Source organism: Polypterus senegalus, chromosome 7 (genome assembly GCF_016835505.1).
Source record: "Polypterus senegalus isolate Bchr_013 chromosome 7, ASM1683550v1, whole genome shotgun sequence".
NCBI lineage: Eukaryota > Metazoa > Chordata > Cladistia > Polypteriformes > Polypteridae > Polypterus > Polypterus senegalus.
The window spans coordinates 160,349,087-160,362,035 of record NC_053160.1 but is presented as its reverse complement, the minus strand read 5'-3'; the positions used below and the strand labels follow the sequence as shown (position 1 = coordinate 160,362,035).

General features: G+C 38.2%; 1 protein-coding gene across 4 annotated transcripts in view; it reads right to left on the bottom strand.

Moving 5' to 3' along the window:
• zmp:0000001301 (rab9 effector protein with kelch motifs) overlaps positions 1–12,949 on the bottom strand; it is a 72,579-nt gene that overhangs the window by 24,645 nt on the left and 34,985 nt on the right. For all 4 annotated transcript variants that reach the window (XM_039759436.1, XM_039759437.1, XM_039759438.1 and 1 more), the window contains exons 10-13: positions 10,167–10,252; positions 6,901–6,982; positions 3,210–3,295; positions 1,492–1,579 (exon numbers count right to left, since the gene is read on the bottom strand). In XM_039759436.1, the coding sequence (XP_039615370.1) occupies positions 1,492–1,579; positions 3,210–3,295; positions 6,901–6,982; positions 10,167–10,252 (342 nt within the window). The remainder of the gene's footprint in view (positions 1–1,491; positions 1,580–3,209; positions 3,296–6,900; positions 6,983–10,166; positions 10,253–12,949) is intronic.

The following is a 12,949-nucleotide window of genomic DNA, read 5'->3' as shown; positions in this document are numbered from 1 at the left end:
GTTGTGAATGATCATTTAAAGAGTATTATTGTGATTATTCCATGACTATTTTATATATGTTCGCTTCCATATATGTACTTTTTACATATAGTTATATGTTAACATTATACATGTTTATATGTCTATAATTAGAATTTAATTAAAATTATCTATTTTTTTGTCTTCTTTATTTCCTTAACATCTTTTTTTTTGGAAACTCGACATAGTGGCTGTCCCGATCTGTAACAACATAGTGGCTATCCCGATCTGTGATTTTGGAAATCTGGCAACCCTGCATGACACCAAACGTTTTGTGGAATTCTTCTAAAAATATGAAGCAAGCTTAATTTAAACAATGTGATTCAAGAACAATCTCAGACATTTTAACAACTTCCATGGCTTTTTCGGATGAATTAAAATAAAGGAAAAGTCAACTTCCTATCACAATGTTCACCCAGAAGCCTTAAATGACTTCAGATCACTTACCTTAAATTCTCACATCTTAAAATCCTGACTCAATGAATACCACACAAATGAAAAGTTAGCGGTCAGGAGAAAGGTATTGGCCATACAAATAAAGGCACTTTGCTCAGAAGTTTTTGTCATATGGACCTATTACAAAAGATGCAGCAAACAGTAGGCTGTGTCTGAACTTTAACTTTTAAAGAAAAAAAAACTCATAAGAGACGTGTGAATTTCATCATGTTAAAGAAATGATCTCAAGAGAAACTAGTTAGAGCAATCCATGAGTAATTTAAAGATGGTTTACTGCTGATATGGTTTTGTTCTTAAAAGTTTTGCCAAACATTTTACTGAATCTTTTGCCTGTGACCTTACTTAACATTCACAACTTTCATTTTATTCTACCCTCAATTTTATTTTTTGCCTCTGTCTAAACAAAACACAAAACATCCAATTTTCACATTGTAAGTTTGGTGTAGATCTTTCTCTTGAGGTTTCAGAAATTGGCACTGTTAAAAATAGCAAAAAATACTAGATGTTGATCAAAGGAGCAACTGCAAAATTTTAAGGTCAGGATGGGTCAGATTGCTAACAAAGGCAACAATGAAAATTGATTTCTTAAATTATTTTAATGAAAATTACAAATGCTATCATTCAAGTTTGAATATATTTGTGTCCGAATACAGTAATCTTGTATTTTACATTAAATAAAACTTGCTCCAAAAATGCAAAAAAAAAAAAAACCTGAAGCTGGTGTGATGGCCAATCCATTCACATTCATTTCCTGGACTTGCTATTTCCATAGCAGAATCCTGAGGAACCCCTGACCTTCTTCTCAACCACAACAGAAGCTAACCTTGGATAAGAGATCAGCCATCGTAGGACGCATCCTGGACAAGTGTAAAGCCTCTAAATTAACCTAACATGTACAGATTAGGAATTTGGAAGGGAAACTGAATGTCAGCAGGAAATTGAAACAAAACTGGGAAAACATGCCCCGTATCACTGTGCAGACCACTCGGAACTTATTTAACAAAAAAGGAAACTTACTTGGCTGCCTTTCAGAAGGATTTATTAGCTTCATCACTTTCAAATCATTAAACTCCTGCTCTTCATTAACTCCTCCAAAGATGTACATCTAAACGACAAAAAACAAGAGAGGTATATAACCAACAGCAATGATAGCAAAGGTATATAAGAACCAAGTAAAATTAAAAATTCTAATGTTTGAGTTCTGTCAAGTTTTTCGTAATGTGAAAATGGAATAATAATAGTCATCCTTTCTTGTCTCCTCAGAAGAGTTGACAAAAATACAACACAAAAATAAATAAAATATAGAAGTTATCATGTAGTATTTTACATACACTATGGACAACATTAAACCCACTGACAGGTGAAATGAATGACGTTGGTTATCTCTTTACAATGGCACCTGTCAAGGGGGGTGGGGTGGCTTATATCAGGCAGCAACAGGGCAGTCAGTTCTTCAAGATGATGCGTTGGAAGCAAGAAAAATGGCCACGTATAAAGATCTGAGCGACTATGATATGGCCAAATTGTGATGGCTAGATGAGTGGGTCTGAGCATCTCCAAAAACAGCGGATTTTGTGGGGTGTTCCCAGTATGAAGTGGACAGCACCTTCCAAAAGTGGTCCAATGAAAGATAACAGGTCTACCGGCAACAGGGTCAGGGGTGCCCAAGGCTTATTTATGTGCATGGGGTTGAAGACTAGTCCATCTGCTCCAGTCCCACTGAAGAGCTACTGTAGAAAAAAATTGTTGAAAAACAATGTTGGCCATGAGAGAAACGTGTCAGAACCACATTGCATCACACTGATGAATCACATTTTCTTATTGGATGTGTGCATCAGAACTGGATCATGGAGCAATGGTAGGGTTGACTTGGTAGGATGAACTACTGATCATGTGGATGACCAGGTGCATGTGCATTGTTTCCGTTGGGAGGAGATGACAGCGGGATGCATTGTGGGAAGATGGCAAGCTGACGGAGGCAGTGTGATTCTCTGAGCAATGTTCTGCTTAGAAACCTTGGGTCCTAGCATTCATATGGAGGTGAGTTTGACATTTACCACCTACCTAAAGATTGTTGCAGACCTCATTCATCCCTTCATTGCAACATTATTACCTGAGGACTATGGCCTCTTTCAGCAGGATAATGCGCCCTGCTACACTACAAAAATTGCTCAGGAATGGTTTGAGGAACATGAAGAAGTATTTAAGGTGTTGACTTAGCCTCCATTTGCCTCAGATCTCAGTCTAATTGAGCATCTATGTCATGTACTGGAAAACTAAGTCTGATTCATGGAGGGCCCACCTTGCAACTTATAGGACTTAACGGATCTGCTGCTAACGTCTTCATGCAGATACCACAGGACACTTCCAGGGATTTTGTGGAGTCCATGCTCCAGCAGGTCAGAGCTATTTGAGTGTCACGAGGCGGACCTACACAATATTAGGCAGGTAGTTTTAAAGTTGTAGCTGATTGGTGCATATGCACCATTTCTCTGTGCTATATAAATAAAATGTTGTTGTTGTTCTCATGTTACAATATTTGAATTCTTATATTTGACCATTCAGCAACCTTATGACTTATGGATCGGAACTGCCCCTAAACCTAATGGTGTGAGTACTAATGGCCCTGTAATGCTTCTCAGAAGGTGATTTTAATGTTGAACTTCTGTTAGCTCAGCTCTTCGTCAATTTTGCTAATGAAAATAAGGAACAGATACATTTTTACTTTTACTTACATGACTGTGAAGAATAAAACAGGAGTGGCCATGCCTGCGTGAAGGAGGAATCCCCACATAGAGGGGCACTTTCCATTTCATCTTTGCTGTAATAAATCAACAATATACACAATGTATGCAGCTATGGTGTACAGACAATTTTGTTGTATTTTGCTACGTTTTAAAGCAGCACAGCTTACATGTTACAAAGGCAGGTTACAGTAATGGACTATGGATGGTTTACACATTGAATCAAATCTGGAACTGTATCAGCCAACAAGTGCTTTATAGACAGCTCCAAAACATATGAATAACTAAATCACATTGCCTAATAAGAAGCATATGCAGAAATGTCACAAAAAATCTGTAATTCTGAAGGAACTGTAAAGTAATTGCAGACGGCATCCACATTAATAAAAGAACAGGCATCTGTGTGTTTGCCTGTGTGTCTCTGTGTCTGTCTAATTGCTAGGATTAGGAAGAAAAATTTAAAGATAGGCAAAACATGTAGAAGAAGGGTCAGAAAAATGAAAAATGGCAAAAATATCAAATAAGAGTCTATAGTTAGAAAACGTGTTTTATCAGCCTATTATTCTGTTGTCCACCGTTATACACTGACAAAAGCAGCATGCTAGTGACTTTCTTGCACCCACTCAGACCACGTGAATGGAGTTTATAGCTGTGATGCAGTACATTGGATAAGTAAAAACACCAATAAAAGGCATGCATGTCGAGAAACTAAAGCACAGACGTGACTAGGCCAGAGTTACTAAACCAGGCCAATACAGTAGTGACCACCACCATATTTTCTCAAAACACTTCAACTATAAGAATGCTCAGGTCAGTGAGCAATGCCAAGAGGTAGCAGCGAAAACAGGTGGCTCTGTCCGAAGAGGAAAACATCGCTGGCAAGGTAATTATTTTACCAGACCAAATGTATTAAATGAAATGTATTAAATGAAATAATGAAGTATACAATGATTATTTAGATTTTGTCTTAGATGCGTAGCATAGCTAATAAAAATAATAATATCACAATAATTCATTTACTGCTGTGATTCAAACTTATTTTGTAAATAATCATTGAGGAAACAGCTTCTTGTCCGGCCAGAGGCATATAATGGATGGACCAACGAAGCTGGAGGCCAGGAGCAGATCCATCCCCCAGCAGTAGTCCTCCTGAGGCATCCCAGTTTGGAATTTCGCAGGGTTACGTGGGAATTGGAGTCCAGAATTGCAGCCCCATCGGGGTCCCTGGGTGCCATTAGAGGGCACATTTGGGGGAGGACTTCTTTGGTTTCCATATGACTCAGAAGTGCTTTCAAGAGGAACTGTGGCACCAGAAGCTTTCCCGGTTCCAGCTTAAAAGACACCACTCAACAGGAGGAGTGGAAGGAGAAAACGATGATTCACTGGGTTTATAATTGTGGTTTGGTTGTTTGTGCATGTTTGGTGATTTATTTGTAATAAAATCCTTTATTTCAACCCTAGATTATATTGGTTAATATTGTGTCCGAGGTCTGGGGCTCAGTGGTCCTCTTTGTGGTCACAATTTATAAAATGCAGTGCACACAGCAATGTGAAAAACAGTGAGTGGTTGGAAGGTGGGAATCAAAGATGGGCAGAGGCACAAGTTCAGTGCAGGACACATTTCTTCATATGGGGCTGGTTAAGAGATGTCATGCAACCTAACCTGCAAATTTTTGGCATGCAGGAGCAAAAGGTGAGTATCTGTGAAAAAAATTAACACTAATGGGGAAAATAGGCAAGCACCACATACAGTATTTACTGACCAGGTGAGCCTTTAAGCCTTGGTGCTGTAAAATCCCTTTAGTGTCCTCCCATAGTATCCCACTATAAGATGAAAATGTTTGCTGCATATGATGTCATAGCCGTTATCATTTTGATATCTTTGTACAAAAAGTCCTAGTTAAAAAAATGAACCAAACCCAGAACAGATGACCCAGAGACATCACTGAGGCCTGGTGGAATAATGAACTGCCATCTAAAGAACAAGATATATAGTTCAGTCTTTGACTCTGAGCTACTGTGACCCTGAGAAAGTTACTTCACCTCTATGTAGTACCATTTTTATTAAAAAAATATGTGAATAACTATCCTGAAGATCTATCTATCTATCTATCTATCTATCTATCTATCTATCTATCTATCTATCTATCTATCTATCTATCTGTCTGTCTGTCTGTCTGTCTGTCTGTCTGTCTGTCTGTCTGTCTGTCTGTCTGTCTGTCTGTCTGGACTGGTAAAGTGCTTTTCAGAAACCTACCTTATGTACAAAGTTAGTCAGGGTTTAGTATAAAAATCATATAAATAGATTACTAAGTCCCAGCAACCCTCTTTAATTCTTTTCAGTGAATCCCGCTGGACCAGACATGACCACGGACACAAGGCATTAGACTGCAAAGCATAAAGAAGTCAGGGCTGACCCCACCACTACTGACTCACAGTGTGGCCCTAAGCAAGCCACCTAACCTGCAAGTGTTCATATCTGAGAAATATGGAAACTGTACTGTCATGCCTTGGAATGGAACTTGTTTTGGATGGTTGTAATTTAAAATAAAATCTTAATTTCTGTGTGGTCACTTGAAGATTTGCCATGAAAAATACAAGTTTAAAATTAAATAAAATGTCACATTCAGTTTACTGTGGGTAGTAATATTTATCCCCTAAACTTTTATATCAAAAAAACATTGCCCGACTGGTATGCCCAGAGTGTGGAAGGACTGGGGGAAGAGTATTTTTGGGACAGTTTCTCCCCCGGGCTGACAGAGGGCAGCCCCCCTGGTTTCCAGCAGGGCCACGGGTCATGAGCATGGGAGCTCAACCCTGTTGGAACCCGTGGTTACCGCCAGGGGGCGCATGGACCTTTCCAGGGCCTTATTTGGCCACACTTCCGCCACACCTGGAAATGTGGCTGGAAGAAACTCGTTAGGCACCTGGAGTCCTTCCAGGTGCCTTATAAAAAGGGGACAGTCCCACCATTCAATGGCCGGAGTCAGGAGGAAGAGGACAAAACCTGAGGAGGAGTCGAGACAGAAGGACTGACGGCGAGACAGGACTGTGGTGGTGTGTCGTGTCGTAGTGCTGGTGGTTGTGCACTTTTATTATAAATAAACATGGGTGGTGAGTTGAAATTGTGTCCTGCCTGTCTTTGTCCGGGTTAGGGTGGCGGTACGCCCTCTGGTGGCATCACACCATCTAAACTCACTGTATGATGTACAGAAACATCAAATATTTAAAATTAACTAGATGTTTAAGCACACTTTGACTTCTAAACCAGAAGCTAAACCAGAAGCTGTCTTGAACATCTAAATAAAACTGGAGACATCACAACATTTAATTCTAATTATTCTGCCCTGTAAGAAGAGAACATGATGTTCATTACAGGGCACATTCTGTGAAATGGTAACCATACCACACCTCTGTATTCTTGGAAGGAAACAAAATGTTTAGTAGGGAATGTATAAGAAACATAAGGTACATTTTAAACTATACTGAATATGTGACTCATGATTAATTATTAAATTAAATGAACAAGGATAAACAGACAGGTTATAATTTAAAATATTTTTTTATACCTTTTAATGTTTATTTAAAAGTTTAGGATTCTGATTTATGAATTTCAACAATTCCTCTGCAATTCTAAACTACACCACTAGGTGGAGGGAATGTAGAGCTTTGCCATACATACCAATGCTTAGCTTGAAAATGTCATTTGTTGCTGAAAGGGCACTACTTTGAGCACTGGGGTTTCCTCCAAAAAGGTAGATATCCTTAAATAAAATAAAAGAAAAGAAAAATAAGATGAATATTTCAATTTAGCTCAATTTTAGTTTTATATAACACTCTTTTAAGTAGGCTTAGAGCACTTGCACTGAGTTGTAAATTGGACGTCCAACCCTGAGGTTGTGGGTTCAAATCTTGCTAACGACGCAGTGTGACCCTGAGCAAGTCACGTGACCTGTCTGTGCTCCAATGGGAAAACCAAATGAAATGTAACCACTTGTATCATAAATGTTCAAAGTTGCCTTGGATAAAGGCATCAGCCAAATATGTAAATGTAATGTAATTAAATGAATAAAACAAAATGATTCAGCAAATGAGCACTTTTTTAAATTGCATCATCCTTATTTAAAGAAACTGTTTAAATGAAGATCAAAGTTTGACATGTCCACCTATATAAAATGTACTTACTTTTATACACACCGATCAGCCACAACATTAAAACCACTTCCCTAATATTGTGTAGGTCTGACCCATAGAGGTATGGACCCCAGAAGACCTCTGAAGGTGTCCTGTGGTATCTGCACCAACACATTACCAGCAGATCCTTTAAGTCCTAAATGTTGCGAGGTGGGTCCTCCATTAAATTGTTTTTCCAGCACATCACACAGATGCTCCCTTGGACTGAGATCTGGGGAATTTGGAGGCCAAGTCAACACCTTGAATTCTTTGTCATGTTCCTCAAACCATTCCCGAGCATTTCTTGCAGTGCAGCGATGCACCTTATCCTGCTGAAAGAAGCTACTGCCATCAGAGAATACTGCTTCAATGAAGAGGTGTACATGGTCTGCAAATATCTTTAGGCAGGTGGTAACATCCACATGAATGCCAGGAGCCAGGAGAACATTGTTCAGAGCATCACACTGTCTTTGAATGCCATCTTCCCATAATGCATCTTTCTGCTATCTCTTCCTCAGGTAAAAGACACATGCTCACCTGGCCATCCACATTTTCTAAAAGATAAATGTGATTCATCAGACCAGGTCTCCACCTTATATTGCTCCATGGTTCAGTTCTGATGCTTACATGCCCATTGTTGGGGCTTTTGGTGGTGGACAGGGGTCAGCACGGGCACGTTGGCCAATCTGTGGTTACACAGCTGCATATGCAGCAAGCTGACACCCTTCTCTCATGGCCAGCTTTAAGTTTATCGGCAATTTGTGCTACAGTAGCTCTTTGGAGGTATTAGACCAAACCAGCTGGCCTTTGCTCCCCACGCATATCAGATTCAACAGCTGTCCTTTTTTAGGCCACTTTTGGTAGATACTGAACACTGCATATCAGAAACACCCCATAAGTCCTGTCACATTGGAGATGCTCTGACCCAGCTGTCTAGCCATCACAATCTGGGCCTTGTCAGAGTGGCTCAGACCCTAACGCTTGCCGATTCTTCCTGCTCACCTTCAAAAACTGACTGTCACTTGGTGTCATTGTAATATGATAATCAATGTTTTTCACTTCAATTGCCAGTGATTTTAAGTTTCTGGCTGATCGGTGCATTGTATACATATATATATATATATATATATATATATATATATCCATATATATATATATATATCCAACCATCCATTTTCCAACCCGCTGAATCGAATACAGGGTCACGGGGTCTGCTGGAGCCAATCCCAGCCAACAGAGTGCACAAGGCAGGAACCAATCCTGGGCAGGGTGCCAACCCACTGCAGATATATATATATATATATATATATATATATATATATATATATATATATATATATATATATATATATATATATATATATATATATATATATATATATATACATAATGTACAAAGTATTTATAAAACAAACAGTAATAGACTTGTAAAAAAATGATAATCTTTATATTGATTCCTCCAAAAGGATGAATTTATGAAACATCAATTACATAAATTGAGAAAAATCCAAAAATGTAAGCAAACAATGCTAAGTTACAACCATTTGTAAGTGAAACAATGTGAAATAGAAACTCTGGTAAATGACATTATACGAAAATATCTACTCTCTATAAAATCCTAAGCCTAAAAGTGCAACAATTTTATGTGACTTTTTATGTCACATTTTTGTCACACTTTAAATGGGGCTTATTTTAAAACCTACATATTTATGTTTGGTATCATTCTTTTCCGAATTTATTGAACTTTAATGTGATGTTGTTAGATTTTCAGGTTCTTATTCCATTTTTTTAATTACAAACTAAAATATCAAGAACTCACATCCTGCGAGACAAGACTGTGCTAAGAGATTTAACCATGCCCAAGGCCAGAAATATAAGACAAAGAGTAGAACAGCTGCTGTACAGGCTTTTAAATGTTCAAAGCGCCACATGGGATGTAGATGACACGGCACAGCAGATGCAGCAACCCAGCAGCTGATCAAGCAAAGAGAAGGTAAAAAAAACTGTAATTGTTTCCCATTGTATCACCGTTTAAGAGGGGGAGCGACCGCGTCTCCTTGGGGTGCTTTCAGCCCCCCTCATCACAACACGAGCAGCAGAGACGTGAAGTGACTGGCGCGTCGCGCAGGCTGAAGGAATTTGCAAGCGAAGCGGGCAGGGGGCGAACCCCCTAGTTAAGAATATAAATTTTAAAAGAAAGTCGATTACAGTCAAATATAAACTTTCTGCACTAAGTACTTATGTGCTTGTGTTTTTGTACCTTAGGCACCCAGGGATATTCAGGTGAATTTGCCCAGGGTTACAAAGATAATGATTTCATATTTAGCATCTAACCTATTAGGAGCCCTTCTGGTTCTCTGGTTTCACACTCAAGTGACATACACTCCATATATAAGTAATCTTTTTGCCACTGTCCCTTTGGGCATTTTGCTATTGTCACAAGATGCAAGCTGTTGCCACATGTCCTGGGATGTGTATGTACTCTTCAGTATGCTAGTAAAGAGCGCACTGTAACACTGGCTAGAAGAAAATGAAGAAAAACTCAGAGAGTGGAGGTTATCTGTCACAGACCCTTCAGCTGTCTATTTGACTGACTATGCTTACAGGGTAATCCAACTGAAAAACTGTAAAAAATCCGATTTGATGAGGGAACTTCTCTCAGTTCCACTCCTAAATCCACCTTTAAGTGTCCATATTTTACCCATGTGAATATGGCAGCTCACGTTCTTATATTATCTCTCTGTAACAGTCTGTTTATATAAATATTGAACTGACCTTGTCGTGATGAGCTGTGAAACTCTGACCTGCACATCCACGAGGTATCTCACCCTTCACTTCACACTTGGTCCATGTGAGAGTTCCTAATTTAAATAGAAATATATTTTAGAATATATATACATTGAGATATTGCATACATACTCTCTGCCCTCCCATCTTCTCCAGTTGGCACTCACAGACTCATTATTGCCTAGCTTTACATCATTTATAAAATTCATTCATTCCAACAGATATCAGGCACAGAGTGACACAAATGGAAGGAAATGTCATCTCATTTTAAAAATAGAATAAGGTGCATTTCTGGAGTCAGCTCAAAGCACACAAAAATGGGAAGGCCCTAGCAAATGTTTGATTTTCATATTGCCTTAGAACAGGACACAAGCAGTGCCAGCATGCAACAACACAGGTGCCAGTACTGCATGGCAGCTGATAAAATGATGATGCAATCAAAGCTCTCGACTCTAAATAGAATAAAATGCTTCTGGTCATTCAAAGGTGGAACTGCAAGTGAAGCCTCTGAGAAAACTTGCTAAAAAGAACCTCAGAAATTTATGTAGTAACTTTTCCTTTGGGGATCAATTAAATATTTTACAGTGTCCTTCAAGTCTATCTATCTATCTATCTATCTATCTATCTATCTATCTATCTATCTATCTATCTATCTATCTATCTATCTATCTATATGTTTCTATGTATAGTGGATCCAGAAAGTGTTCACACTCCTCTACCTTCTTCACACAGTAGTATGTTGTAGATTTAATTTTAAATTGATAAATATGTCATCAGTCTACACTCGAACTCAGAAAAAGGTTTGCAAACTTATTAGAAATCCAAAACTGAAACCTCTCATTTATCCAAGTATTTAGACACTCTGCTGTGGCAGTCGTGCTCAAGTGCATCCTGTTTGCTGTAATTCTCCTTGTGATATTTCTAGAAGTTGATTGGAGTCCACTTGTGGCAAACTGAAATGACTGGACATCATTTAGAAAGACACACGCCTCTATATATGTGGTCGTAAAATTCACTTTCTGAATCCTCTATATCTCTCGATTATAAAATTTCTTTCATGTCTATCAATTTTATTGTAAAATTTATCTGTGCTTTCTTTAACAAAAGTTTATTTTTAAGCTTTTTAATAGGACAGGTGCAAATCTGTCTATTCCATATCTGTTCTAGGAAGACATTTGGCTTGATGATGTGTGGATATAAGGAGCATACAGTGCATGGTGATGAAATAAAGTTGCATCTTCTGTTTGTTTGTAAAGTTATTGTTATTTGTTAAAATAGCTGGATTAAAAGCTTGTTTTTAGTTGGTGGTAAATGTGCATGAGTATCTTTCTATAGCTGCAGTGGGCTGGCGCCCTGCCCAGGGTTTGTTCCTGTCTTGCGCCCTGTGTTGGCTGGGATTGGCTCCAGCAGACCCCCGTGACCCTGTAGTTAGGATATAGTGGGTTGGATAATGGATGGATGGATCTTTCTACACCTTAGACAAAGCTGAAGCCTAGGTGAGCGTAAAACATATAACAAGGTGCTAAAAGATGAAAACACAGGCATGAGGAGTGTGACCTTTTAAGCTTCCATAGAAAGAGTCATGCAGAGAGAATTTAGTTAGGCAGAGTCCTTGTGATGGTCAAGTTTAATCCACAAAGGACAGAAGCAGATATCATGCTGTGCTTGGTGAAGCAGGGGGCTGCTAAAGGGTTATAGAAACCACCATTAACAGTGCCAATACTCTTATAAAGATGGGGCAGTTTTAAAGATTTGTCTGCTGTAGATAGAAGCACAAAGAAAGATACTGCACAGACATGCCTTGAATTAAAAAATATTTTAAAATTTTACTTTTAACAAAAAGAGGAAAAAAGAAAAATGCATCAGAACAATTTAGGGTGGTCAAATTTGGTAATCCTTAAGGCTATTTGAGTGTTTTTTCCTGAATTGTTTCTCAGCTTTGTTTTAATAGCCAATAATTTTGCTTTACTGTTTCTTTTCATTTTACAGCCTTTTTTGTTGCAATAAGTGATGTCTATTGTATTTAGTATTTTGATAGACTAAATTTTGACATGGTTTGAGAGGCAGTGGTGTTTATATTTTTAGGGAGAGATGAAACAGCAGAGGTCTGATACATTCAAGTCTAGTAAATATTTTCTCAAAATCAAAATTTTAATCAGAAATTGTAGGTAAAAAGTGTGACAAAGTCATAACTAAACAAATCCCTTTAAATTGTATTTATTCCTAATATTCTTTTTGCCAGTACTGCAAAGATTGTTCTACAAGGGGACCCGAAAATTGACAGAGTTGTTAAAAATAAAGCTTTATTATAATACTGAAAGCATTTCTCTTTCAGTCTTGCTTAAAATAATCTTCTTAAGAAGCATTGCACTTGTCCCAGCAATTCACAGATTTCTGGAAAGTTTCCTGCACTCATCTTTTGTTACCACATCTAGAGCCTCTTCCTTTTTAACTTGCTTTATTCTATGGAAGCAAATCTTCCCTTAAGTCTCAATTTTAATTTTGGAACATACAGCAAGATTTGGCAAATTTAGAAGGAGTGAATAAGAAACCACATTGTTTTTAGTCATCATGCAAGATTTAGCTCTGAATGCACTGCCTCTTTGGATGTTTTCCCTGATGCTTTTTTGTAGACACCTCAGCAGATCAATGTAATGTCATTGATTAACAGCCTGTCCACAGAGAACAAACTCTGTCAAAGTTGATAAATGCTATCGACATTATCTCTTGAAAATCTGTCAAGTGCGATAGAGAAAGAAAATCACCCAGGT